Consider the following 27,626-nt stretch of genomic DNA (forward strand, 5'->3'; position numbering starts at 1 on the left):
CCATCCTTTTCAGGTATAAACTGTACATGACGCTTGCATTTCTGTTGCAAAGATTACTTCATCTCCACGTCTCTTTAAATTCACTTTACTTTAAAAGTAACGTAAAATGTTAGTAGAGAACTAAAATTTTAATTTATCCGATTTAAATCCTGATAATTTCGAATAAAAAGTAAATTTGTCACTTCGTAAAATTATTCAGATTTAAGATTTTGACTACTGTAGTTGATTACTTTCAATTCAAGTACAAGCGTTTTATTTGAAACTACAAATCATTCACATCAACTATTAATACCAGAAAAACACATTAAACATATGAAATGAAAGTTCTAATGAGAGATTTTCCCAAAGTTTGACAGCCACAACCTTAAGAGAGCAATGAGTAGAAAATTTCGGTTTTCATAAAATCAGTCATTATCAAAACGCAGATGACAGATCACTCAAGAAAACAATACCCAAGAAACCATAGTAGCAGTAATCAATCAACACAATTTGGGCCCACGTTTCAAACCAGTTCAGGTTCTAAACCACCATAAAAGAAATGTTCTTCACGTTGATGAATTGAATATGAAATAGTAGGAGATTGAAGTCAGTAAGGCCCGTCCTTTTCATTCAAACCCTTCACCCTTTCGTCAAGCTTTAGCAGAAATTCATTATACACGTACCGAAGAAACTAAGCCAGTAATTTATTTGTTAAATTTTATAACTTGGGTTCTGTTTACTTTGTATTGTAATAAAGCCGGCAGATATGCTTGAAATTTAATGGGATTTAGTTCATCTTTTGATTCCCTTCACCAAATTTAATTAGTAATTCATGCTCCAATATTGATTGATGATCAGAAATGAGAACTTTGGTTTCAATCTGACCTTCAAACTGTAACTCATATGGAGTCTTTGTTTTTACTGTAACAGCAATTTACTGTGGAAAAAATAACAGAAAAAATGTCACAAATAAATAATATTGAGGATGTAAAGCACAAGGAGGTGGTGGATGACGGTGAAAAATATCAAATTTGTGATGAAGAGGGTACTGTGGTAGAGAAGGTGAAAGATTCAGATGAAAATAAAGACAGTCTGATGCCCTCAGCCAAAGAGGAGGTAAATGATATTCATGGTGCTGACTTTTGCATGGTTATAAATATTTCAACAGTGAACATTTTTTGTTTTCTGTCCTATTTAGATAATATATTTGGTCGGTGGATTTTTTTTTTTAATTTTTAGAGTGCGAAAGCGTAACAGTTAAATTTTAATAATTTATTTATTCATATTAAACTATTAAATTTTATATATTTATATTATATTTATTAAAAAATTATAAATTAAATTATATGATATGAAAACATGAAATATATTTTTTATTTTTTTAAATTTAAATCGTTTGATAATATTTAATTACAATATTTTAACGTGTCCAAATAAATTTGATAATTTTAAATACGATATAGTAAAAAAAAAATCTTATTTTCATGAATTTATCAAACACCAGTAATTCTAGTTCTCAATATTTATTTTCTACATCTTCTCTTAGTTTATTTCTCTATTTTCCTGTACTTAAAAAGTCTTTTTCATTTTGCCAGTAAGAGTTTGACACTAGTGCAGCTCAAACCATAATAAATCACATTGTCTTACTAAAAAATCTTTGGATAAACCATAAAATCTTCTTCAAAATTACTAATGAAAATATATTCTCTATAAACTTTATCAGCAATTCTATTACCCTTTAAATTTTCTCAGGCTATCAAATAACTCAAAAAATTTTAAGATATCCACTTCTTCAAAAAAGACCTTGTTATTGGTTTTGATGTCATAATCAGTATACCAAGCTTAAGACTTAGTGGAAATGGTATAAAATTTGAAAGTTATTTCAAATTTTGAAAAAACCTTCTCAACCTTTTCATCTTAATCATACAACCAAATATTTTTCAAGAATTTAGACAAAAATTCATTTACTTTTTTCGTGCAAAAAATCATTCAGAATTTCTCTAAAAATGTGATCACCCTCTTTGAAAAACCCTAAATTTTTCATTACTCTACCCTTAAAAAAATATTAGAATGCCAATCATATAAAAGTAAATCATTTAGGCATTAACATAGATCATTTCCAATTAGCAACTAAGAATATTCCCTTCTCCAGGCTTAAAGAATAGTAGTATAATAGGATAAAGTCATTATTAAAGTAATGACATTTACAAAAAACTTTACATAAAGCTAAAGTAACTTTAATAAAGTAAATATGACTCATCATTTATATGACATAAAGTAAAAATAACTCATAAAGTAAACATGACTTGATTAAAGTAAACTAGACATAAAAGTGACTTAACATAAAGTACACTAAAAGTGATGGTGAGTTGGTGAGATGTCATTATCATTTTTAGAGTCTTTTGGAAAGTATTTGGAGATGATTGTTATACGTAATTATATATAATTGGATTGAAACAGGAAATCTTTTGTCTTTGAGCACTATGAGTGGATTTTTAACTTGATCAACATCATTTGAGAGAGTGATAAGTGTGTTCTGGAGAAAAGTTGAGGTGCGAGTTGTTTGCTCATAGAGTGAAATCATAGCCTATGCTTTTCTAATCATTGATTTGGATTAAAATCTTCAAAACGGTCTTGGGATTCTTGCTATCCATTTGTTATAAAACTTCCAGAGGTTTCCGGTAAGGATTTCATTATACTAGTCTTGTATGATCAAGTTCAAATCTTATAGTTTCAGGAAAAGGTTCTATCCAAGCATCATCAAGTTTGATTTCATAAATCTTTTTATCAATTTTAAGCTGGTAGTTGTATTCTGAAAAGTAGTTTCCCTATGAAACATCATCTTAGAGCTCTGACCAATTTTGCTTGAGAATTTTATGATTCATTTCACAAATCTATCTTTAGAATTCAGTACCTTTCATGGCAGAAAATGGTATTCCTATATGTACCAGAATGGCATTGTTGGACACAAGATTCAAAGAATACAAGCATGCAGTACTTTACATAATTAAAATGACCTCAATGCAGGAACTGTCTTATTTACAGTCTTTTCAAATTATAATATGTCTATTTATGATCCAAGACTGTTAAATGCTTTAAAAGTTCAAGTCTAGATTGTAGTCATAGAGTTCCCTCCATCCAAAAGACCTTAATAAATATTATCAACAATTTTTTTGGCATTTCTACATACTCAGTGAATTTGATGACGTGAAGCAAACTTTTCTCAATTATGTTTCAGAATAACTTGTACAACAAATAAGAATACAGTTGAATCTTAGATGTCTTGATGTTAGAACCATGAACCTTTGAGATATTTACAAAATGATATTGAAAGCCTTTGACAAGATTTGCAAATAGCACAGATACATCAAAAACTTGGTGAATAACTCCAAAAAGCTAGAGAAAACCATGCTCTTATTCTTCTTTTAGACTTCAGATCAAATGTTCTTCTAAAGACTACACATGTCTTTGCAATCACAAGAAAAAAAAATACTTCAAAAAATTCAGACTTCTAATAAACTCACAGTTCTCCTAATGCAACCAAGCTATCCAAGTTCAAATTTCCCTCATTTTCAAAAGTCTCATAAAGACCAATACAATCCAAAACTTTATTGATAGAAATGAATATGAAAACCAAAAAAGTATTACTCGTACTGAAGCAGTTTTAAACTGGTAGACTGAGAATTCTCTTCAATAGAATGCATACTTGTACAAAATTAAACACAAGTTAGATCAAGTCAGTTATCATTTTGATCAGAGCCTTGTTAATCTTTAAAATATTATTCTTAAAATTCAATAAAAGATAAAATATACAAAAATTACATGATTTAAAATTTTAATAAACATATTTAACAAAACAAAAAAAAATCATATTTTTATGTTGATATAAATTATAACAGATATTTTTATATATAATAAGATATAAATATACAAATTATTAATATTTTAAATAATATAAATATACAAATGATCATATTAAAATAAATTTTTTTCTACCAAAGTTTAATCGATGTCGTCATCTATGTTTGTTGACTTTGTAATGGATGGCGGCATGAAGTAAAGTTGCTCACAAACTCTTTACCAAGATTCTTAAAAGAAAATATATTTATTAGCATTCAAAAAAAGAGAAAACAAAAAAAAAAAGAAAAGCCGCGGGTTATTTTTAGAAATACACAAAAGACAAAGTCCTAATTTGAAAAAAAAATATTAAATTAATCGCGCTTTCCCAATAATTTAGGGTTTTTTTTTTGTCCTCGTTTCTAAAATCGAATCTCTAGCATTTCCATCCACTTGCATTTCGTCTTTTGGGAATCGTAAGTCTCAAACTCTCTTGCATTCTCTATGTTTTCTGGTTTTCTCAATAAAATTTGAATTACTATTCATAATCACAGCTGAACTGTTCTTCACAGTTATTTTAATAAACTTCTGTAAGTTTTTCTTTGGTTTATTTTGTTAGAGTTAGTTACTTATACTTAGTTGCGAGTTGCCATTTTAGTTTTTTCAATTTTTCGAAGTTATTTACTTTTTTTTTCTTTTTATCAGAAATTATGAAACAAAAATTAAATTTTTTTGGCTGTTTGATTCTTAAATCGATGACACTATGTCAAGCTGAGATTGAAAAAATGAAGTTTGATTTGAGTTATGAGATATAATAATTTTGCTTAATTTTTCTGAAATTATTAGAATTTATTGCTGACATTTCCATTTTAGGAGTAACTGTGAGAAAGTTGATGTTTGAAAGTTGGAATGATGGAAGCTTATTTGATTATTAAACTTGGAGGTAGACTTGGCAATTTAAAACACGATATGATGATACGACACAAACATAACATAGTTTAAAATTTTAGCAATTAACTATTTATGGGTTTAACAAAACAAAAACAAATGTATTTTATATTTTCGTGTGGACACAAATTATAATACATGATTTTCATGTAAAACAAGATACGAATACACAAATTTCAATATTTTACGCAACACAAATGCATAATTTCGTCTGGTCTACTTGGAGGGAATTATTTTCGTTGTTTCTCATTTATTTTATTTTATTTCTTTGTGAAAATTTTGAAATTGGTTGTTTGTTTGTTGTTGTGTAGAGCATGATTTTACATCTAAGTGAACCTACTTTACCTTTTCCTTCCAGGTTTCTGTTTTGATGCTAGTGACTTTTGAAGAAAGAGGGTAAGGTGATTTATCATGCTTCAGCGAGAAAATGCCTTTCGGATATTTAACATGCTTTACTGATAAAATTGGTGGGTCCCATGATTTTTATATTTACTGAAGATTGGATTTTAATGTCAAAATAGTTGCACAGAATGTAAGTTGAGGATGTTGTAATTCTCTGAGTTATTCTGGGGCAAGCTTCATAAAAGTTGAAAGCTTGTTGAATTAGTACTTGTGAGGTTTACAAAAAATAGCTAAGACGGGGTCGCTGTGTTGTGTGGCTGCAAGGCCACATGGGTCAAATACAGCCAGTAGGGACTGGTCCATGGGTCCTCATGAGCCTTATTGGCGAACTAATACAAGCTTCTCGCCACCACCTTCAAGATGGGATTTCCATTTCCAACCCGATGGACTGTCACATGGTTCACATGATGGGATTCAAACGTATGGGTCTTCTGTATCTTCAAACAGCAAAGAAAGTAGCAGCTGGGTGAGGGGAAACCTTCTTTACAATCATCAATATTCAACATCTGATGGTGCTGGGCCCTTTTTAAGTAGTCCATCTGACCTTTCTCAGGGTCCGCAGTGGACACCTCCAGCAATACAAGAAATCACTCTTGATGATTATGAAACTACAACAAGAAGAGGTAATACAATTAAGAGTCTCGTTTTGATTGTTAACCTCCATTGACATTGAATCTTTATTCTCAGCTCCACCTGGTCAGTCATGGTGTTCATTTTCATTTTCCTTCGCTGGAAATGTTTTTGTCTTATAATGCGTGGGAAATTGGGTGATTTTCATAAGTAGTTTTTATTTGGTGACTTATAATTCTCGAGTGAAACAATTACGTAGAGGCTTATAAATAAATAGGCATGTAAAGGATGTACACTTGTGTGTACTTATTCAAATGTTATAATGTCTTCCTATGATGAGGACAATAATGTTTCTGATTTTTGTCACAAAGCGTGCTCCTCTCATTCCCTTTAAATGAAGAGGGAAACACCTGATTGCTAGAAAGCTTTATTAACTCCCTTGTAGGTTTATATGATTAGTTACATTTGTCATTTTTATCTCCTTCTCCTTATTCTATTTGATATTCTTGTCGAAGAGTTTCGATCCCTGTTCAAAACCATTGATTCAATATGACCCTCTTTTTTCCGTCAAACATTGTCATTTGGGAACAATGGCATATAATAGATAGTAGTTACATTGAAAGAAGTGTTAAAGAAAATGCAACAGAAATTCTGGCCTAAGCACCTGAAGTATTTCAGGAGTGCCTATGCTTTTAGACATTCCTCCACAAATCTGTTAACCAGCCATATATTATCAAGTTGCTCTTTAATATGAAGAAGAAAATCAAGAAGAGGAAGAAGAAAAATGCCGTCCCCTAAAATTAGTTTATAATTGAGCTGGTGTCATATTGCCCCTGTATCTATGTGGAACACAGTGGTCAACAAATATGTTATTGATGCCTTTTTAATGCATTTGAGATTTAAAAATCGAAATTTGGAGACATCTTATACTTGATAAAAGTTTGAATAATTTCTCTTTGCTTTGACTGAAACAACTTATTGCCTTCTTTTCCTTGTTAGATCAAGTTGCTGGGAAGTTGCCCTTTGCTTCTATTGTTGAGGTACCTTATTCTCATCTCCTCACTGGGGTTAAGTTGAGAAGTTTTTTCCTAGAATTTATGTTCCTTACTTTGATGGAATTTTGCAGGGCACCCCAAAAAATGCAGATAGTGGGGTCTCCTCTTCATCCCATTCAGACTGTAGCGAGTCTGAGCCCATGTTCATGTCATGCTTGTCATCTCATCGCAACTTTTCAAGTCGGCGTTACTTTATGTCCAAACCTATTCATCCCTTGTCCTTTCCCATGGTGACTCCTACTACAGAAGCCTCTGACTCTGGAGGTACTGGGTTTTCAGACAATGCTGGCACATCACAAAGAGATGCCCATGGCAGGAGCAGTTCAAGCAGCAGCAATGATTTTGCTGATGTTTCCGAGCCATTTGAGCCTGATTCTTTTGGTCGATTATGTGTCCCATCTGATGGTTTCAAATGTGGATTGTGTGAGAGATTTCTCTCACAGAGGTCACCTTGGAGTTCTCATAGGATTGTAAGAAATGGTGATAGGCCTGTTGCTGGGGTTCTTTCATGTCAACATGTTTTTCATGCAGAATGTTTGGAGCAGACAACACCAAAGACTCGTAAAAACGACCCTCCTTGTCCTATATGTGTCAAACTGGAAGAGCAAAATTCTCCAGATAACCGAGTCTTCTCTAGGTTTAGGAATGGGTTTGCAAGGCTTAGGCCATTTTCTGAGGATTGTCCATCTAGGCCTTGGGGCTGTGCACAGGCTGGAGACTGTGTTGAAGGGGCTTTACATGCACCCTCACGTAGTACCACGTTACTGGTGAACAGGAGTCGCATGAAGAAAAATCTCTTCATGAAGAGTAATTCGAGTAAAGAATTTCCTGGCAAGCTGAGGCAAAGTGGTTCATCTTCTTCGCTACTTTTTGGTGGGAAGTCAATCGATCAGGGTGCAATTGGGTGCTCAAAGACAATTGCCGGTCCAAGTGTGAAGTGGTGACATCAGTTTCAAGTTGGCCAGAACTGTGCAATTTATCAAGGTTGGGTAGTTGCTGAATGACATTGATTGTTTGGAAACTAGGAGATGCTGTATAGATATGGTTTTGTGGAAACAACATATGTTTGAAATCGAAGTTGAAATTTGTCAATTTCGTATGTCTCATACAATTTGTTTATGATGGTAGAAGTGTTACATGTTGAAACTCAAGTCTCTTCCTTCAATGTTATGTGGATCTAAGTGAACTTTGGTTGGACTGTATTGTCAGCGTTTGTGGGTAGTGAGATGTAATGGGCTTCAACTGCTAAGTATTGTAGTTGTCAACGGTGATTCATACCATTCATACCCAAGTTATGAACCCAACTTGTATTCCATATGTGAGGTGAGGCTCACACCTCCACACTTAAAATGAGAATGTCCTGGCCAGCTGGCCTGGTTTCCCTAGCCATTGAATTTTTTACTGTGGTTCTATAGCCGATGGTACACTTGAGTCACGCCTATTCTTGAGGACCATCTTGTCATGTGCTCTGTTGGCATTACTCTGGACAAGTGCACATTGGTGAGCACAACATGACACAGCCCGGATCTTTCATGCTTGTTTTTGATGTTTGACATTCCTTTTCAAGGCCATGACCAATCTTTTGCAATTGGGGTCTTTTGGCACCATGGTAGGGCTCCCCTTCCCACTAGCCATGTTGGGCATGTTCAAAACCCGTCATTTTCCTTACCAATAAAGTAAAATGACACAAAATCCTACTCCTTGAATCGAATCTCCAGTCCTACCCAAAAATGAAGAAAGAGTTGGGACTTTAAACGCGTTTGAAATATCAAATATTAATTCTATCTTCCATTAACGTCTGTCGTGAAAAAAATATAAAATTTTCTTTCACTTTAATTTTTAAAATTATAAATATTAAAATTTGAATTCTAAATAATCGCACCCAGCTTCGACCATCGGATAATGTGAATAGGAGACTGAGAAATTCTGGTTTACACGGGATCCGACAGCTAGTATAAGGGCATTCCCATGGGACCAATGCAAGTAAACTTTTATGACTGGCAATGAGACTAAAATCACAAGTAATCAACCTCGACCAGTTCTCAGTGTGATATGTTGGTCAGTTACGTGCGAAAGCCTCCTTACACATCATGGCAAATGTCAAATACTTGCACGCTTACTTGAATATTTGCATGTTATAGGGAATATTTATCATAAAAATTGAGAAATATCTGTCTAAAAGATCAATTGATTTGTGCACAACCTTTTCTTTTTTTCGTTTGTGTGAATTACTTTTGACTGAAAAAAAGGTGATATGGACATCGTGATAAAGAGTATTTTGGGATTAAAAAATTATTTGATAAATAAAAAATTTTAAGCAAACAAATTAACTCATCCTATATTTAATTTAATAATAAACGTATTATATTAATTTAATAATAAACGTATTATATGACAGAATACTTTTACAAATTAAATGTTTTAATATGATATATTCTCATTAACAATTATGTGATTTATTGAATTTTGTTGGATGTGATATTTAATTGAATATTTTAAGATGTTGGATTTTTAGTTTCGATTATCAGATTTAATTTTTAATAATTTAAAATATATAAAAAATGATCAGTGAATGTTTAAAAGAGAAAACTTGTTAGGTTGGCAAAATTCAGCAGCAAAGTTTGGATTGCTTGAGCTTAATCATGATTCCAATTCGCCAATTTATCTGAATTCATGTATGATTGGTTTTGAAGAATTCCAAAAGCACACGAAAGGCAGAATTTCTTCAGATTGGCTAAGGAAACATGGGAATTTTGAATTCAAATTGGCTTCCCCATATCCAAAAATTAAGGCCATAAAAAAGGAAAGAATTAAAAGTAGAAGAAAACTCATTTTTAAGCCATGATTCTAAAGTAAAACCATGTGACGGAGGGTCATCAAAGCAGCTCAAACATGTTGGCCCCCTACATGTGAGACTGTTCCCAAGCAAAAGTAATGAAACTGGTTATGTAATGCTAACAGATATTGGTTTCTTTCATGGAAGAAAGTCCCAGCAAGCATTTATAGCTAAGGGCATTGCAAGTGATGATTAGGGTTGTTAAAACTGAACTATTTGAAGTGGGTTTTACTTTGTTTTTTAAAGAACTTTTTAAGTGCTTTAAAACATCGTGATGCTGCCATTAAGGATTGTGATGCAGAGCTGTATTCAATTAGCTTGAAAAGTGTGGGTTTTTGTTTTTTTTTTGCTTTGATCTCATGCAAAGATTCCAGTTTTGAGGTGGAGAATTTAGAGGATCTTCAATAGATCATTTACATAAAGAATTAAGAAAATTTTCAGAAAATTCCATGTGAAAATTGATGTAACTTCAGTTTTTAAATACTAACTTCAATAACATATCAATTGATTTAAAAGATAATCCATGTATATTCTTTTTTTTATTATTTATAAGAATCATACCCTTTTTTTTTTCTGTTTTTCTAAAGTGGAGGTAAATAGTGGAATTTACCAGAATTATTCTTATATTTTATTTCACCTTTCATCAATATAATACCAAAATTTTGTTGAAAAATCAATGACAATATATGCTGACCACAACTTTTTTACTTTTTTTTTCCTATAAAAAATGGTAAATATTACAAATATTGAGATTAGTAAATTACCCATAGCTGCTTTTTTTTCTTTTTTTTTTTTATGTTGCCTGAACAAATTTCTAGATGACATTAATCGAAAACGATTGATCAACAGTTTCATAAATTGTTAATAAATTTTTTAATTTTAATTTTGTGATTAAAATTTAAAATACGTTAATAAAAATATGATTTGACAGGTCAGTGATAAATAATATATTGATTATATTGAAGGGAGAAAATTATAAAATATTGCATTTGCAGAACACATTTTTTTCTATACAGAGCTTTTCATTTTACGTGAAATGTCTCAATCTCGTATTAAAATAATCTGAAATTTTATTATAATATATAAATAAAAATTTAATTTTAAATTTAAGAGATATTTTTATAAAATAAAATTATAAAATTTTTAAATCAAAATCATATATTAATTGCGAACCTCCACACCATTGGACTGTAGAATTTTGGTCTTTGTAACTGTTGAGAAAAGAGCATTGGACTTCATTTATGTTAGCTAGCCAGCCACAGAGGAAGGACCTAAGGTGGGTGAAAAAAAAAACCTGGCTAACCCTGAGGCTGAATTAACTGTGTGATGGGCACCGGACGTTCAATCCAGCTCTTCGTAAAATGGGCCTCTGATTAATATGGGCCACTCTGTGTTGCAGTACTACGTTGCACGTGGTGTTCAACATCACCTTTTTTAATAAGTTGGGAGAAATATAAAATATTAATAATATATAATATTTGCTTAATTCTTTTTTTTTTTTTTTTAACTTGGCATATGAGTAAGATTAAAAGTAATTACATTTGAATTAAATTGAATTCTATTTGATTTTTATTTTAATAATATATAATATTATAAATTTTTATATTATCAAATCTAATTTAAATCAATTTTAATGATTTGAGTTAGTTCATTGATTCAATTTATCGATTTTTAAATTTAATTTTTGTGTTTTTATATATTATTTTAATTTATAAATTTTAATATATTTAAATAAATTTAAATATAAAATAATTATTTTATTTTATAAAAATTTAAAAAATATATAACAACTAATAAAAATATATAACCAGATTCAATTTTATTTATTTTTTATTTTTTGATTTGTGATAAAATTTGAATATAATATATAAATTTAATATTTAAATTTAATCTAAATTTAATAAAAAAATTTGATCTAAATCTAATTAAATATTATAATTTCAAATCGATTTTTGATTTTTTCAAAAAAAATTTCGCACCTGCTTAAAACAAAAAGGAGAACTTAGATTCAACCTCAAATCTCATATAAATTTGTAATAAATTCAATTATTTTAATATAAAAATTGATGTAACTCGAAATACAAATGTTAAAATTTATACCTAAAATTTTTTTAATATCAATTTTTAAAATATAATCATATAAATTAATTAAATTAAATATCATATTTTTACTTAAAAAATTATATAATCTATTTAATGATGGATTGGATTAGACTAATTTGGTCGTGAATCAGATGTTGCTGCTAAAACAGAAAGGGATACGATGGCAAGACAAATAATTAGCTGGGTGAATAGTGTTTCAGTCACAAGGGAAACACTCTTTTTTAGAGCAGTTAAACTCCAAAGCTACAGCTCGAAATTATCGGCCATTTGTGGCAGACAAGAGGATTCTGTTCTTAGTTCGGTAGAAGACGTTTAAAATAGAAAAATAAAAAAAGAAAAGCTCTTCTATAGCCCCCTTAGGCATTTAGACTCTATGGTTTGCATAATCTTGTCTGTGCAAAGAAGAATAAAAAGAAATTTCAGCAGCGTTAGTGTCGGCAGGTCCAAAAGTAATCAGGGTTTGTGCAATAATTGTACGTTAGATCTGAAATTTTATATGTATTTATTTTGTATGTTAATAATTTGTTTATTTATATTATATTTTATTTAAAATTTATGTCATATTTTAATTGATAAAAAATATGAAATATATATTTTTAATTTTTTAAAATTTATTATGATTTTTATTAAAAATTTAAATTATATTATTTTTATATTTTTTATTTATATCATTTTTATTATTTTTATGTATATTACTATATTATATTTTAGATTATCATATTTAACCTCGTTCTCAAAAGATCATCATTGAACCGTAAACAGAAAATCCTTTAAGACCATTTTAATTCTTTACGCTTTTTCTCGAGTGAATGACTTAGAAATCTAGTTTTAATCTTTGGAACCCTGTAATTATGACAGACCAGAAGTTTTCAAAGTGTCCTTCACCCAATCCAACGAGTACTTACTTGGAAATGCATTTAGACCAATTCCTTCCACGCCCTCTCCAAGCGAGTGGCCGATACTCTCCAATAACTTGGGAATAATTGTATGGCGGAATTGTTCAGCTTCTACCCATTTTTGCAGCCCAAAATTGTGCAATGCACGGCGGTTGAGCATGGGATGGCAAACGTTTTTATATTTTGTTGTTAGGAGATTGAGCTTCACGTTCGGTGAATAAAATCTATTGGCATCAACACTGTTGGGTCTTACTGTCGTTTGCGTAAATGATTAAAGTTTAGAATTTTGATATAAAATATTTAAATTTTAAATTTTAAAATTTTTTATTAATAGGTGATTTATGAATTTAAAAAAATTTTCATAAAAAAATTATAAATCTTTTTATAAGTTAGCAATTTATCTTGATCTTAGAAATAAAATAATTTTTCGTACCAAAAAAAATGTTGGGTCTTACTTACACTCTTTACTGTTTTAGTTTGATTTTTTGTTTAATTTTTTTAAGGTTGAAAGTGAAAGTCAAGTTGGAGAGCAAAGGCAATTGGAATTTGGGGATATTTGGTGTGGGTTCAGAGTCATAATAAGATATGATTAGGCTTAACATACCACATGGGGGTTGAGGAGATGGTCAGAAAGATAAAAAGGGAAAAAGAGGGAATGAGACATTTTGTTTAAGAAGATTAGATTTGATTTGGGCTTAAAGTCTCAAGTAAACATGATTAAGCACGTGGGAAATCTTTTGTTATGAATATATATATATATATATTCATAACAAAAGATTTCCCACGTGCTTAATCATGTTTACTTGAGACTTTAAGCCCAAATCAAATCTAATCTTCTTAAACAAAATGTCTCATATATATATATTCATAACAAAAGATTTCCCATGTGCTTAATCATGTTTACTTGAGACTTTAAGCCCAAATCAAATCTAATCTTCTTAAACAAAATGTCTCATTCCCTCTTTTTATATATATATAGAGAGAGAGAGAGAGAGAGCATGGAACTTTTGTAGGTAATACGTTAGAGGAATACATTATTTTATTTTATTTATAATATTATTTTATATTATCATATTATAATTTTATGTATCAAATATGTTATTTATATTTTATGATCAATCTTATAAAATACATAGAGATTACAAAGTTTGAAATGTATTTGAAATGAATTCAAAATTTAATTCAGTTAATTCATATTCATACAATCATTTTTAAATAAGAATAATAATAATAATTCAAATCATATTTGATTTAGTTTGATTTTTTTAATAATATATAATATTATAAAATTTTAAATTTTGATTTGAATTTAGATGAATTCTCTCTTGAAATTGATCCAATTTGAACTAAATTTTATTGGTTCTGTTTAATTTGGTTTATTGATTTTTAAAATTTGTTTTGTTTTTATATATTATTTTACTAATATTTTTAGTTTTTTAAAAATAAATTTATGTAAAATAATTATTTTATAAAAATTTAAAAAATATAAAAAAATTAATAAAAATATATAATTTAATTTATTTTTTATTTTTTATATTTTGATCTGAAATCCGTTCGAACTAAACTGAATCGAAAACTACAAATTTGAATCACTTTTTAATTTTTTTATTTTGTTCTCACCCTATTTTTAAAAAATAATATAAATAAATTTATATTTAAATCTCAATATCTATAATTTTTTTCTCACAATATTTTTATACGAAAAATATATATTTGATATGATACATTCACTTTGAAAAAAATTAAATTATATATAAACAAAATAACTAAAAATTTGTTTGATATTACGATTGAAACTGTATTAAATCTTAAGTTTCAAATTTAATTACACTCAATTATATAAACCAACAAAAAAAATTATAATAAAAAGCTTGACCGTATGACCCAAATTGTATTATTGACAAAACAAACATTAGCTTAACTACCAGCTAAAAATCACAAAATGGAATGTTTATGCTGCACATATTTAGCTTGTTAGTAAAAACTTAACATGATTTTTCCACTTGACTTTTAGTTGCAGAGAATCAAAATCCGGAATTTGGTTGGGCAGTAGGGCCAAGCAACAGAGAAATGAGTGAGGAAACAGAAAAGGTGAGAATATCTAGTACGGCACGGAGTGGTCAATAATGGTGCAGTGGACATTGAACGGTCCTGATCAAATCTAAATTGCTTCAGACAAAACAACAAAAAAGAGAAGAAGAAGAAGAGGAAGAAACAGTTTGAGATGAAGAGGATGTTGGAATCTTTTGACATATCCAAACGACAAGCTGGTTGTTGGTCTAAAAATTAAAAAATTTTACTTAAAAAGATAAAAGTGGTTTTTAAATAACAATAAAAGTAGTAAATTAAAGAAATAATAATAAAAGTGGTCTTTAAATAATAAGGCCTAAAATAGTAAAAAAAAATCCTGAATTTTATTATTTTATTTAAATAAATTTTTATATTTTTATTACATGTAAATAAACTATTAATTTTTAATTTGCATTCAAATAAGCTATCATTCTTTAATTTGTTCAAATAAATTTTTAATCTTTGTTTGTACATAAATAAATATTTAATATAAATTAAATTTTTATTTAAGATAAAGGTTTATATGAATACAAGTAAAATAATAAGAGTTTAATTAAATATAATAAAAATGTGACAATTTATTTAAATAAAATTAAATAGTACAAAAAATTTGTAATATTTTAATCAATAATAATGTAGTTTAACTAAAGTGTTTTTTAAAAGTATAAAAAAAGTGGTTTATAAAATATTTTTGTTTTTTATATATTTTTATAATAGATTTATTTTAATTATCAAAATAAAAAAAAATGAATTATATATATATATATATATATATATATATATATATATATAACGCAGCCGCTGCATTGGCACCGCTACATCAACCCCTAAATTACATTCAACAGGCGAATGGAAATTACGAATTGTACCATTCAAAGTTTCTTTTTTCCCCAATGAACACTTTTACTTGTACGAGACAAAGATGGTTGAAAATTTTTCTCATTTTATGGCCCCGACCTTGGAAGTGTTCCTTGTAGAGCTAGCATTAAAACATGAAAAAAAAAAACCCACACAAAATGGTAAAAAAAAAACAGTTTTTTGGTACGACAAATCTGAAATAAATAAATAATTTAATTTTTTAAATCAAAATATGATAAATTAATAATATAAAAAAATAATTATAAATTATACATTCCAAATAATTTTAATAAAAAATTATTAATTAAATTCAAATTCAAAGTTTTTATGATCAAGATAAATGATTATTATCAAACGATCTGGACAAAATGGTAAAAAAAAAACATAATAACTAAGATAAGTAAAACCCCAAAATTTCAGCTTTGGAATCAACATGTAGCTCGTGAACTAGATTTAGATATAGTTTGGTGGCATGGTGAAAAAAATTTTCATATAAAATGTCGTTTTGACGTTGAATCCATATCTCTTCTCACTTGGGTGGCACGATAAAAAAGATTTCCGCAATTTTAGAATGTTGCTTTGGCACTATCAAACGGAAATTTATTGAGATAAGGTAAAGTTCTGGGAGAAGATTAATTCATTTCAAATTGCATTTCCTTTTGGGGTGCGGAGTGAGTTTGACCACCCTTCTAGGGAGTGGCGCCCAATGGGTTTAGCTTTGTTAGCACGAGCTTGACTTCGAAGTTTGGGCAAAGCCCGCTACGCCTAATCCCTTGAGTCCTTGACTGGCTACAAGTGGAGCTATACCCTTGCAGCGGCTGGCATCTCTTTTTGTGTTCTAGCTCGGCTCAATAATTATTAACCATGTTTTTAAAGAAGTAAATTAGACTCATAAACAATTGAAAGTGCAGGCGATACCTTTAATCAGATACGATAATTTTAAAATACGATCTAGTAATATAATATAAAAATAACATAAATAAAAAATATAAAATTAATATAATTTAAAATTTTAATAAAAATTATAAATAAAATAAAAAAATTAAACATATATATTTTATAAATTTTTATATAAAATATAATATAAATATATAAATTATTAATATTTTATATGATACGAACATTCAAATTATCTATCAGATTTACTATTAACCAAACAAATTCAACATGTTAAACAATACAATGGAGATTCCAATTAAGTCGAAGCTCCAGCAATTGCAGTCTTGCAGATAAACACATGGTGTGATATGCCGAGAATCACGGAGATTCTCTTATGTCGCCAGCCAATTAAGAAAATTCAGGTTATATCTCTTAATTTTTCAACATCCAAGATCGTGTCTTGTTTTCGTAAGTTCATGCTTTGTCTGATGATCTGGCTAGCTGGCTTTGATTTACATGCCTCCATTGTTGACACAGAATTGTTCTTAAGGAATCTGTTGGATTAAGCACTAAAATTATTAATTTTTTAATATTTGATATTATTAAAATTTGAACTTTTAAGTATTGAACTAAAAATACAATACTCGGCCAATTATATCATATGATAGTTGGCCAATTTATTATTAACTTAAAATTTTTAAAATTTAACTAAAATAATTATAAAATAAAGCTGTTTATCGAATGTTCGATTAGCATTATTTTATTGTGAATTATCTATCGACATATACCTTAAACTCTAAATTTAAGAGAAGAATGAATAAGTATCCATGAAATTGAATATGGATTTTTTTTTCATGGCAATGTTGGAGCCTAGCATTGAAAGAAGATATAAAGTAAAGATGACAACTGTTTGAATTGAATTGGATTTGGTTCGATTATTTTTTTATAATATATAATATTATGAATTTAAAAAAATTTTATTTGAATTTAAATTTATATTTTCTTAAAATTGATTAGATTTGAATCAAATTCTATCAATTCGAATATGTTTAAATTATTAATTTTTAAATTTATTATTTATTATTATTTTAATATAATTGTTAATATATTTAAATAAAATTATATATAAAATAATTACTTTTTATTTTATAAAAATTTAAAATATGTATTAAAACAAATAAAAATATATAACTCGATTTGATTTTTTTTTAATTTTTATATCTTAATATAAAATTCGATCAAAATTTAATATATATTTAATATTTAAATTTGATCCAAACTCAATAAAATAATTGTTTTGAATTGAGCTAAATTAAATACTATAATTTTAAATAAATTTTTAATTTTTTTTTAATTTCCCCAATTTAATGTGAAGTCTATTTAGAGATTTTGATAGTAATAAATGATGGAATAAAAATTTGAAGGCAAAAGAGAAAAAGTACGAAGTCAATAAATCTACTTAAATTCGCATACCGTAAAAAGATTTGGCATTAAATTCACAATTCGCTGTTCAAGTCCTATTTATAATTCATTGAAATATTCAATATAAAAACAATAATTTACTATCCATTCAAATGAATCACTGCATCAGTACCATCAAAGCATCAATGTCAAAGAAAAAATAAAAATTTCTGAACCTGTTGAATGTTGATGTTTTACAAATGAATCATAGGCAGGATCATTTGGCACTGTTTAATATTTTTTAATAAAATAAACACTCATGCTGTAAAGAGGAAAAATGAAAGAAATTATTTATTTATTTATTTAAATTTAAAAATAAATAAAATGAAATTTATGAAAGGAAATAAATGTAAAGAAATTTGGGCTATATTAAATAGTAAAAGGAGAGAGAGAGCGGAAAGAAAAAACCAGAAGGGAGAAAAGGGGTATTTGCGGCAAATAGGCGATGCTTACTTTTGCATGTGAGTATGGATTTTTTATCAAGCGTTGAGCCAAAAACCGCTCTGCCCCACTTAGATTTTAGGGCAATTTCCATTTGGAAAGCTACAAACCACGCGGTTAGCCACAAAAGCTGCCTTTCTAAGCACCCATGTGCCTTTGTTTTCCATTTTTTTTTTTAATGTGCTTTTGTTTTTGTTTTTTTTTTTTTTTGAAAATTTGTAAAAAAAGTTTCAAATTTATTAATACATATATTCATATAAGTTAAAAGGAATGAATTTATGAATTAAGTCATATTTCTTGTTGGTATCTATACTAAATCTATTCAATAGCTAAGTTATTCATTCAAACTCAAAAATTCATCTAAATTTTAAAATAATTTGAATAAAAAATTATAATCCATTAAACATATATGAATATAATTTTTAAATTTGTTTAAAATTCAAATCGAATCTTAAATAAAAGAATTAAAACCTAAACCTAACCCAATTTAATCCAAATAAATTATATATAATTAAAATATTACAACTATATAAATATATATGTTAATTTTTTATATTTTAAATTTTATTATATAAATTAAATTTAATAAATAAATTTAAAATTATTTTTTTAATTTAAATTAAGCTTAAATTTAAAACTTAAAATATTAAATTAAATTAAATTTAAATAAATATATAAATTATTAATATCAAATATAAACTATTCGAATAGTTTTCACAATTGGAGTTTGGTCCCAACAGCTAAAAAGTGGAAGTTAGTTTTAGTTAGAAATTGTAACGGTGGCCTAATAGGCTCCAGCCACCCAACCAACGTGCCCAAACATTCTATAAATTCCCCCCTCACCTTCCCCTTTTTCTTCACTCAAGTGCCTCACATTTTGTTACGGCTCATATTTTCACTTCTAATCCGTCATGTAATCTTCTTATCCTTCTCACACTTCATTTTGACTATTCTTATGGTTTAATAAAGCAAAACAAAGAAAAAAGAAAGAGGTTACCATTTTCTGCTCTATGTTTTATACTTCCAGGTTTCAACCAGGTGCTTAACAGTTCAGTTGCTTGTGTGCAGGAAAATGGCTTTTGCTGGGGTTTTCTGGTTTGGTTTTCTAGCAATGGTCTCGGCTGTTCATGGATATGGTGGTGGTGGTTGGATTAATGCTCATGCTACCTTCTATGGTGGGAGCGATGCCTCAGGAACAATGGGTATGCACCAAATGAAGCAACTTTTTTGTACAATAGCAGTTAAATAGGAACCTCCATTTGACTAATTCTTAAGTTTGTTTTCAGGTGGAGCTTGTGGTTATGGGAACCTGTATAGCCAGGGTTATGGAACAAATACTGCAGCTTTGAGCACAGCTCTGTTTAACAATGGGCTGAGCTGTGGGTCTTGCTATGAGATTAAGTGCATGAATGATGGCAAGTGGTGCCTGCCTGGCTCCATTGTGGTCACAGCCACCAATTTCTGCCCTCCAAACAATGCTCTTCCTAACAATGCAGGAGGCTGGTGCAACCCTCCTCTGCATCATTTTGACCTTTCTCAGCCTGTCTTCCAACACATTGCTCAATACAGAGCTGGAATTGTGCCTGTTGCTTACAGAAGGTATGTTTAGTGGTATTCTGATATTCTGAAACTTAAGGTACGGTCAATTTTGAAGTCATTTTCTCACTATTTGCTTTCTAAAGAGAGGGTTTTTTAGATCTCTAACCAGTCTCTCAGTGAGCAATATTCTCAGCAATTTCAAATTTAACTGCGGTGAAAGAAGTAAGCCCTGCTCCCCAGATCTAGTGGTCCAATGCTTTGTTCACCTCTTAAACTTCATTTGAACCTTTTTTTAGCTCCTATTATCCTCTAAAGGAACTTATTTGGCGAGAGGCGATTATGCCTCGAACCTCGGCAACCCTCCAACTGCCGAATGCCTCTTGTGGCTGAGCCAAAGACTAGTTGGATCATTCGAACTTTTAAGGCAGTAAAAAGTTTAATTCATGAACTTTTAAGGCAATAAAGGGATTAGGGTTAGTTTCTGTTTTGCAGTACAAAAAAACTACCCTTTTACCATTCCTCAGGGTAAGTGCATTGTTTTGTCTTTAACAGGTATTAACTGCATGGTAACATCACTTACCTTTGGTGGTGGGTTTTGGTTTTTGTAGGGTACCATGCAGGAGAAAGGGAGGCATCAGGTTCACAATTAATGGCCACTCCTACTTCAACCTAGTCCTCATCACCAACGTTGGCGGTGCTGGTGATGTACATGCCGTGGTCATCAAGGGCTCCAGGACTGGTTGGCAGCCGATGTCTAGGAACTGGGGCCAGAACTGGCAAAGCGACAACTATCTCAACGGGCAAAGCCTCTCATTTAAGGTCACAACAAGCGATGGCCGTACCGTGGTCTCCTACAATGTTGCTCCAGCTGGCTGGTCCTTCGGGCAGACCTTCACTGGCGGCCAATTCCGCTAGAGGAACACTTTATTTTCCTCCCATCTTTAGGCCTTTTAATTAAATACCAAGTATATACCAAGCGTCCAAAATATCAGTAGTATTAACTAGCTTGACTTTTAGTACATCTAGCTAGTGGATTATTCCATATGGGGACCAATATTGGGCCTCTTGGGTCAAAAATGAGAAAGGGCTTTTTTAAAAATAGCCCTTTATCATTTTGGGTTTAGTTCTACATGGCGTAGGGTGACCTATTTAAGCGATTTTTTTTTTTCCTTCTGTCGTTGTAGATCAGGAGATGGAAGGGGTGGACTTTTACCACCCGCCATTACTAATAGTTTGATCCTTTTTTTCCTCCTTTGGGATGTTGAGAAGCATTATTTTGGCTTGTGAGTTCATTTTGATCAGCTTTTGGCTGACAATATGTACTTGGCTTTTATTTGTATGAAAGTAAATTGTATATTTACAAATTTCCATGTTCATTTCTATTCTTCAGAGCTGATAATAAATACCAAATCATCCCACAATCTTCAGTCAAAATGATTAACCCAATCACTCCCAAAGCAAAAAGTATGACAGTTTTGCAAATAAATTCCTTGATTCATAACACACTTCATGGAATTCCACCCAATAAGTATGTAAAATTCAATGTAAATATCAAAGCTTTGATATCGAAATCTAACTGAAATTTGGGTGGCATGTCAAAAAGAGAACTAGTTAAAATTGTCTCGTATACTCTCCGGTTAAATTCTTATATTTTCTTGGCATTTTCTAGGGAAAGTGACTTGCATTAAATCCTCACATGGAAATCTATGTTTCAAGCCGCAAAGCCACCGAGCCTCGTGTGGTGTGCATCACACCCCGTTACGCATTATCTAGTTCCAAGCCAACTGAACAAGATCACAGGAAAAACAGAAAAAAAATTTCATTCTTTAATTTTGTGTGAAAATTATTATTGAAAAACATGAAAAGAAAAAAAGAAAAGATCATAATACAGATTGCTGGTGATCGATGGGTCAACACCTTCTTATCTTTCTCTCTCTGGTGCATACTGTGAGGCTGACCTGACACATCTCGAGCCACGCGAAAACTTATCGACGATTTCTCGGTCTCCACGACAACTTGCTACGTGGCCCCCAGACCCAGACCGTATCTACTGTTCAGTTTCGTGTCTTGCTTTTTTTCTTGTCTTTCCGTTTTATCGGACATCGATTATTAACGGATACGATATTTTTTTTCTTCTGACAACTAAATTCAGGGGCACGAATCTTCGAACAGTTGCCCACGTGAGTCACCGCATTATACGCTTTAGTATGTGGAATCTTTTTATAAATTTTCAATTTTTTTTAGGATTTCAAAATATGTTTTGCAACCAGAAGAGAGGACTTGGGCTGCTCTGAAATCCACATTGAACCTTAGAACCAGGCTCTTCTTTAAGCCCAAATAATTGATACACTGCCTTTTCCACCCTTTTCATGATTTATCAAAAGTTTGATTGTTTACCTGGGCCCTATGGCTTCTGGATATTATATTTCATTCAAAAAGTCACCACCATATCAAAATCTAGCTGAGCTGAGACGTTTCTTTGGCCAAATGTCCAGTATTGTCAACTGGTAGTTAGCATGTCAAGGTTTTTCTTGTCCAGTGAACATCAAGGAGAGGGACTTTTCAGAGATGAGACAATGCCTTCCTCAGCATGTGCCATGAATCCTGTCTGGGTTTGTAGAAGATTTCATAAATAAGAAGAGAATCTAAGTGTTTTAAATTAGTGTGATCCAGCTTGGCTTGGTGGGGGAAAGGGTATGATGTCTCAATCTCCACGACTGTAGGCAAACTAATGAGCTTTATTTTTTACAATCAATGTCTTTTGCTACGTGTGTTTTATTTACAGCTTAAAGTTGACAGGAGGAAGGGAAGGCAATGGCCGCCATTAGTAACCCTAGTAAACAAAAGTTGAAGGCAAAAATAAGTAAAAGAAAACCTTATGATCAGTATACAGAAAGTATAACCGAAACATGGTGCCTCATTTAATGGGAGTCAGCACCACTCGATTCTGCTGTTTATCAGTATGAAGGCAATTCCTATGTTGTGTAGTCGTGCTATACATCTCAACGGCCGATTCCGAGTTTCCCTTGGCAGTGAAAACCATTGTAAAATATCTAGTCAATTTCCGAGGATTGGGTAAATTTCACATGCACATTACCAAGTTCTCCATAGCCTCTTCGGTTGATGAGGGTGAATGGTAGCATCATCCTTCTGCAATATCTCAGTTTAGTTGCTGCAACAGACAATAAATACATGTATAAGAAACAAGGAAGAAAATATTCTGAGGACCATAAAATTTTTCTATCTTTCAACATTCAAATTGATGTAGGTTAGAAGTAAAGAAGCAGAAAGGGAAAAAAAAAAAAGATCACAAAATGAGCTATAAATTTGTAGTGGACAAATACCAGTAAACTTATCTAATGAGAGGTTATCATGCAAAAAATTAAGAACTTCTAACAAGAAAAAAAAATCCTCTGCCTCTTTCACTTATTCGCATATATGTGCATGCACACAGCGTGATGTATAAACCAATGGATTGCTCAACCACGTTGAAGCTGCAGATAAAATAGTAGGTGACACGTGCAACGCAGCTTAAGAATCGAAAGCATAGTGGGAGTAATAGGGAAAGACTTACTCGGGAATACAATGGCTCATCAAATATGGTGACAGCACAAGGACTAGAAGTGGAAGCCCAACAACCTTGGGTAGTGTCATATCCAGCTCTAAGACCCTCTAGAACTCCATTGACATGATAATCTGCAGGAGTTTCCTGGAAGTTCATTACTTCAACAGGTGGGAATTTGGCATCATTCAGTATGTTAAGATCGTATGAGAAGGGGCATTGTCCGCCCAGTTGAAGCTGCAATGATGCATTTCCATTCAAATTGTTAAGGAGGCCATTTTCTTGTCCAGAACTAGATAATTCGGAACTTTTAGCAGTGCCAAAGTAACCCGAATAACTTCCAAAGGAGGAACTTGCAGAGCACTCCACATCCCTGGAAATTGCAAAACAGCATCATAATACATTGTGGAAGGCCCTTTTATACGTGTAACAATAAATATATACTATTACTAACTTACCATGCATTTTGTGAGCTCCATTATATACTAACATATGCATATCATGTTTTACAAAAGATTTATTTAAAACACACGTTCCATCCAAAATTAGGGATTTTTTTCTTTGTCATTTTCTTTGAGAAACAAGATTATCATCAGTGAAACATGAGTAGAATTAAGATTTCTAGAAAGTCCACTGACCTGCGGGGAATCAAGTTTGGGTCCTCTGATAAGGCCACGTGTCTACTGTCATTGTTGGGCATCCAATCAAGAGATTGCAGCTGTTGCTCAATGCCCATTCTAAAGGGTACATGCATTTCATTTTGGAACTGCAAGAAATTGCCGGTTAAGATACTATTTTCTCATGACTTTAAGGAGTAAACAAAGCAGGAAAATATTCCAAGCCCATCACACATTCTTACCTGACTTGTGCATTCTAACGATAAAAGCTGCTGCTTTCCTAAATTTTCCTGCCAAAAGAAGGCAGATAATGAAGAGTCTTAGTGTCAAAACATATTTTACCCTTATTATTTGAGCTTTTAGAGAGAAAATTAAAAGGTCATCTAGTTTTCAGTCTGCACAGTGCTCTGAAATTTCAGCATTCCAGCAAATGGCTATTCTTTTCTTTTTTTCGCTTGGTTAACTAAGCAAACTCCAGCACATGCCCCATGGCAGTGGGCACTCTATCACTTGCTATAAAAGATCTAACTACTTAGGGAAATGATAGGTATACCTTATGGGCTCGAATTTGATTTAGATATTCCTTGAGTGAATCTTCCATTTGCCCCAAATGTTCTACATTGTTGATCTTGTCAATGTTAGTCCAACAGCTGAGTAGCCAATATTAATGTTAGTACAAGACCAAAGCTAGCATATTAATACCAAAGACACAAAACTAAAACTCTACATTAAAAAATTTGTAGGTCTTCACCTCAGTCTCCTGTGCATTTCAGAAAGCCGAGCCTGCAATAACCTCGCTTGGTTAGTCAGGTCCTGCCCATAGCAATTATAGAGATACAAAATGCATGTTAGAATGATCAACAGCCAGGTCTAAGAATTTTAAATTATCACAATACATTAAGGTCACAAGTCATCATGCAAACATACCTCGATTGTTTGTGTACTGGGGAAAAAGAAAGAAAAAAAGAAAAAAAACAGAAAAAGTCATAACACTATTATAAATATTTTTTAGAACATAATTAAATGAATAAATAATTCTAGGACGCGTTAAGCTGACAAGAAGAAGAATGTCACATACCTTGTACCCAGAAATTCATGAATATTTACATCATGGTCCAACTTCTTGAATGTTTTTTTCAGTGCCTAGACTCTCAAAGAGAAAACAAATTATGTAACTGATAAGGGTGATGACATTTCAGACACCAAAAAACATTTGATAAAATGAAAACAAAGATAGTAACGTCACTAGAGGAGAATGGATTGTAGGAAAGGACATACTTCAAGGCTTTCCAACTTCCTGTTCCAGTAAATAGGAACGAAAATGTGAGTCAATTCAGCTTCAATAAGTATAACATTAAACTCTTAAGTATGAAGATCAGTAATGCGATTTTTCTACTCAGAAAATTTGACAGTACCTTTTAACCCGTTCCTGTGGAGTGAGTTGAGCAAACTTTTCAATAATCTCCTCAATGCTGCTGAATTCAAACAGCAGAATGAAAAAGAATGAATGTCGCTACTGTAGATAATAGCATCATACATAAATCTAACCTACCAAAACTGATTTGGATATATATATATGAAAACTGAACAAAACTAAGTAGCGTGCAAGCAAATCTTAAGCAATCTCTCAGGTTCCTCCACATCAGTACTATGTATGGATCTAAATCGCCTACTTCACAGATAATATCTTGCAGACATCTAAGCATGTCTTGCAACTATCATGTGTATCACAAAGCCAAACTAATTTACAGCAATTGGTTGATTTTCCGCATATGAACACTTCTCATGAACAAAACAAATACTTACACACTCCCTGACTACTGCTCCAAAATGTAGCATCCAAATCCCTTCTTTCAAATTTAAGTTCCCAAATGCAACCTAAGAAAAAGGTAAAACCTGCCCACCCCATTCAAATATGGCATTTGTTAAGATCAAATTATAGCAATTATCAATATTGCTTCTGTCAACAACCCTGGATATATATAATTTATTCCATGTACAATGCCTGGGTAACCAAATTTATTAAGCTATCTAAAGTCTAAGTCAGAGAACTTGAAAACTGTTAATGTATCAACATATATCAATATCTTAGTTGATTTTCAAAATGTTCAACCATGGAATTAACTCGACAGATCTCTTTTCAAAAGGGAAAAACCTCTGAACTATTAGCTAATTTTTCCTGTAACAAGCACTCACATAGATATTTATTACCAATCAGTTTATTGCAGTGCTTTGTTAGAAATGACATAACTATTGCATGCAGCAAATCAGAGAATTTCCCGTTGGATATTGATGGAGCTTCCTCTAGATGCATTATTCTAACCCAATTTGATGCTTTATCAATCGTCTTTGAAGCTAAGTTTGAGCTGCCCCCTATAAATTCGCCAACAAAAATAAAACTACAATGCAAAAGGTAGAGTTATGAATGGCCTACCTGCCCTTCCCAATACATAGTGAAGGCTTGTTAGTAGGGGAGAACATAAGGAGGATAATTTCTACGTCACATAGGATAGATAGCTCATTAGCCTTTTTCATGATGCCATGCTTCCTTTTGGCATAGGTCGCCTGACGGCCATTTGTGTTCTCTAACTTCTTTATCTTTAGCTTAACCCTTCCCATCCTACAGATTCAAATACTCAGAATTGAATGTTGAAGGGCTACCAAAATACTACTAATTAAGATGCTTTTCACATTTCTTATCAATCCAATAGAACATTTATTGCCCCGAGGATGAAATAACCATGGAATATCCTTAAATTAATGAAATTGATGTGATGAGCACAATAAAAACACTTTCTTTGGCATAATTGGAAATCGGGATATCAAACAAAAATCTCTAGAAAACAATGCATCTTTAAAGAATCAAAGCCAGGGTGAAGTAAAGAAGAAAGATTCAGGTAAATATAAAGTCTTTGTCCCCCCCCCCCTTTTTTTTTCTGGGTTCATTTGCAAGAATCGAAGCCAGGGTGAAGTAAAGAAGAAAGAACAAAGTCAAGAAATAAAGCATACCCAAATGAGCAAAATTAAACGACGAGTTGAAAGTGCATGATCCAAACGTAAAGGAGGGGGGACAGGTTGATTATTCAGCCAAAGAAGAGAGAACCAAAGGGCACAAACAGAGAAAAAAAGAAGAGAGAGAAAGATTGAAAGCGGAGTGTGAAATGATGAACATAGAAATAGGAATGCATTTACACGACCGGGTTAGCGGAAAACGCGGTCGTGGGAAACGAGCTTAAGAATAGGGGATCGTCAGCCAACCAACTAACTCTCCCCACCCGAAACCCAACCTTCCTTTGCGCCAGAAAAACTATCAAAATCAAAACCAAACCTTGGCGTTCAACTTCGCATTTGTTTGGACAAAACTACTGTCTTGTCCTTGTTATTGTACCTTGTTGCATGTCTAAAATATGGTTTCATGTGTCATTTGGAAGGGAAAAGCATTGATAAAATCAAAGATTACTGCTTTTGAATAGTTATGATATTACAAAATATTTTTACTTTGATACAAGACAAATACTTATTTATGTGTACAAATTTTAAATTTTGATTAATCTTGTTACTGATTGTTTAATT

General features: G+C 31.2%; 3 protein-coding genes across 9 annotated transcripts; 2 read left to right on the plus strand and 1 right to left on the minus strand.

The window, feature by feature from the left end:
- The first annotated feature begins 4,070 nt into the window (after positions 1-4,070).
- On the plus strand, positions 4,071-7,991 carry LOC111289069 (uncharacterized). 2 transcript variants are annotated; one of them, XM_089760139.1, is made up of 4 exons: positions 4,071-4,292; positions 5,123-5,789; positions 6,736-6,776; positions 6,863-7,991. In XM_089760139.1, the coding sequence occupies exons 2-4, from the start codon at positions 5,468-5,470 to the stop codon at positions 7,733-7,735; spliced, it is 1,236 nt and encodes a 411-aa protein (XP_089616265.1). In that variant the 5' UTR covers positions 4,071-4,292; positions 5,123-5,467; the 3' UTR covers positions 7,736-7,991. The 2 variants fall into 2 exon arrangements, with proteins under 2 accessions (XP_089616265.1, XP_089616266.1); XM_089760140.1 differs by lacking the exon at positions 4,071-4,292 and adding an exon at positions 4,390-4,406.
- Positions 7,992-19,194: 11,203 nt separating this feature from the next.
- LOC111287031 (expansin-A1) lies at positions 19,195-21,238 on the plus strand. 2 transcript variants are annotated; one of them, XM_089760142.1, is made up of 4 exons: positions 19,195-19,327; positions 19,404-19,537; positions 19,622-19,934; positions 20,483-21,238. In XM_089760142.1, the coding sequence occupies exons 2-4, from the start codon at positions 19,408-19,410 to the stop codon at positions 20,787-20,789; spliced, it is 750 nt and encodes a 249-aa protein (XP_089616268.1). In that variant the 5' UTR covers positions 19,195-19,327; positions 19,404-19,407; the 3' UTR covers positions 20,790-21,238. The 2 variants fall into 2 exon arrangements, with proteins under 2 accessions (XP_089616268.1, XP_022732933.2); XM_022877198.2 differs by having other exon boundaries at positions 19,195-19,248.
- A 1,354-nt stretch (positions 21,239-22,592) lies between these two features.
- LOC111287030 (agamous-like MADS-box protein AGL30) lies at positions 22,593-27,460 on the minus strand. 5 transcript variants are annotated; one of them, XM_089760141.1, is made up of 12 exons: positions 27,442-27,460; positions 26,488-26,673; positions 25,469-25,525; positions 25,332-25,350; positions 25,132-25,196; positions 24,981-24,996; positions 24,805-24,866; positions 24,607-24,703; positions 24,296-24,343; positions 24,075-24,202; positions 23,449-23,809; positions 22,593-23,046 (listed from the first exon to the last, which is right to left on the minus strand). In XM_089760141.1, the coding sequence occupies exons 2-12, from the start codon at positions 26,670-26,672 to the stop codon at positions 23,035-23,037; spliced, it is 1,050 nt and encodes a 349-aa protein (XP_089616267.1). In that variant the 5' UTR covers position 26,673; positions 27,442-27,460; the 3' UTR covers positions 22,593-23,034. The 5 variants fall into 5 exon arrangements, with proteins under 5 accessions (XP_089616267.1, XP_022732932.2, XP_022732931.2 ...); XM_022877197.2 differs by lacking the exon at positions 27,442-27,460 and adding an exon at positions 27,063-27,429; XM_022877196.2 differs by lacking the exon at positions 27,442-27,460 and adding an exon at positions 27,382-27,401 and having other exon boundaries at positions 25,469-25,528.
- Between the last annotated feature and the right edge of the window lie 166 nt (positions 27,461-27,626).

The sequence above is a fragment of the Durio zibethinus genome, chromosome 4, assembly GCF_047325235.1.
Source record: "Durio zibethinus cultivar Kanyao isolate XHJ-2024 chromosome 4, ASM4732523v1, whole genome shotgun sequence".
Taxonomy (NCBI): domain Eukaryota; kingdom Viridiplantae; phylum Streptophyta; class Magnoliopsida; order Malvales; family Malvaceae; genus Durio; species Durio zibethinus.

Excerpts from the sequence above, each read along its gene's own strand:
- LOC111289069 (XM_089760139.1), top strand. The coding sequence starts at position 5,468 with ATGGGTCCTCATGAGCCTTATTGGCGAACTAATACAAGCTTCTCGCCA. Across the intron at positions 5,790-6,735 it reads TGAAACTACAACAAGAAGAG|ATCAAGTTGCTGGGAAGTTG; the intron begins GTAATACAATTA and ends TTTCCTTGTTAG. Across the intron at positions 6,777-6,862 it reads CCTTTGCTTCTATTGTTGAG|GGCACCCCAAAAAATGCAGA; the intron begins GTACCTTATTCT and ends GGAATTTTGCAG.
- LOC111287031 (XM_022877198.2), top strand. Across the intron at positions 19,538-19,621 it reads CGATGCCTCAGGAACAATGG|GTGGAGCTTGTGGTTATGGG; the intron begins GTATGCACCAAA and ends GTTTGTTTTCAG. Across the intron at positions 19,935-20,482 it reads GTGCCTGTTGCTTACAGAAG|GGTACCATGCAGGAGAAAGG; the intron begins GTATGTTTAGTG and ends TGGTTTTTGTAG.
- LOC111287030 (XM_022877196.2), bottom strand. The coding sequence starts at position 26,672 with ATGGGAAGGGTTAAGCTAAAGATAAAGAAGTTAGAGAACACAAATGGC. Across the intron at positions 24,203-24,295 it reads CGTTAGAATGCACAAGTCAG|TTCCAAAATGAAATGCATGT; the intron begins GTAAGAATGTGT and ends AATTTCTTGCAG. Across the intron at positions 23,810-24,074 it reads CCAAACTTGATTCCCCGCAG|GGATGTGGAGTGCTCTGCAA; the intron begins GTCAGTGGACTT and ends TGCAATTTCCAG.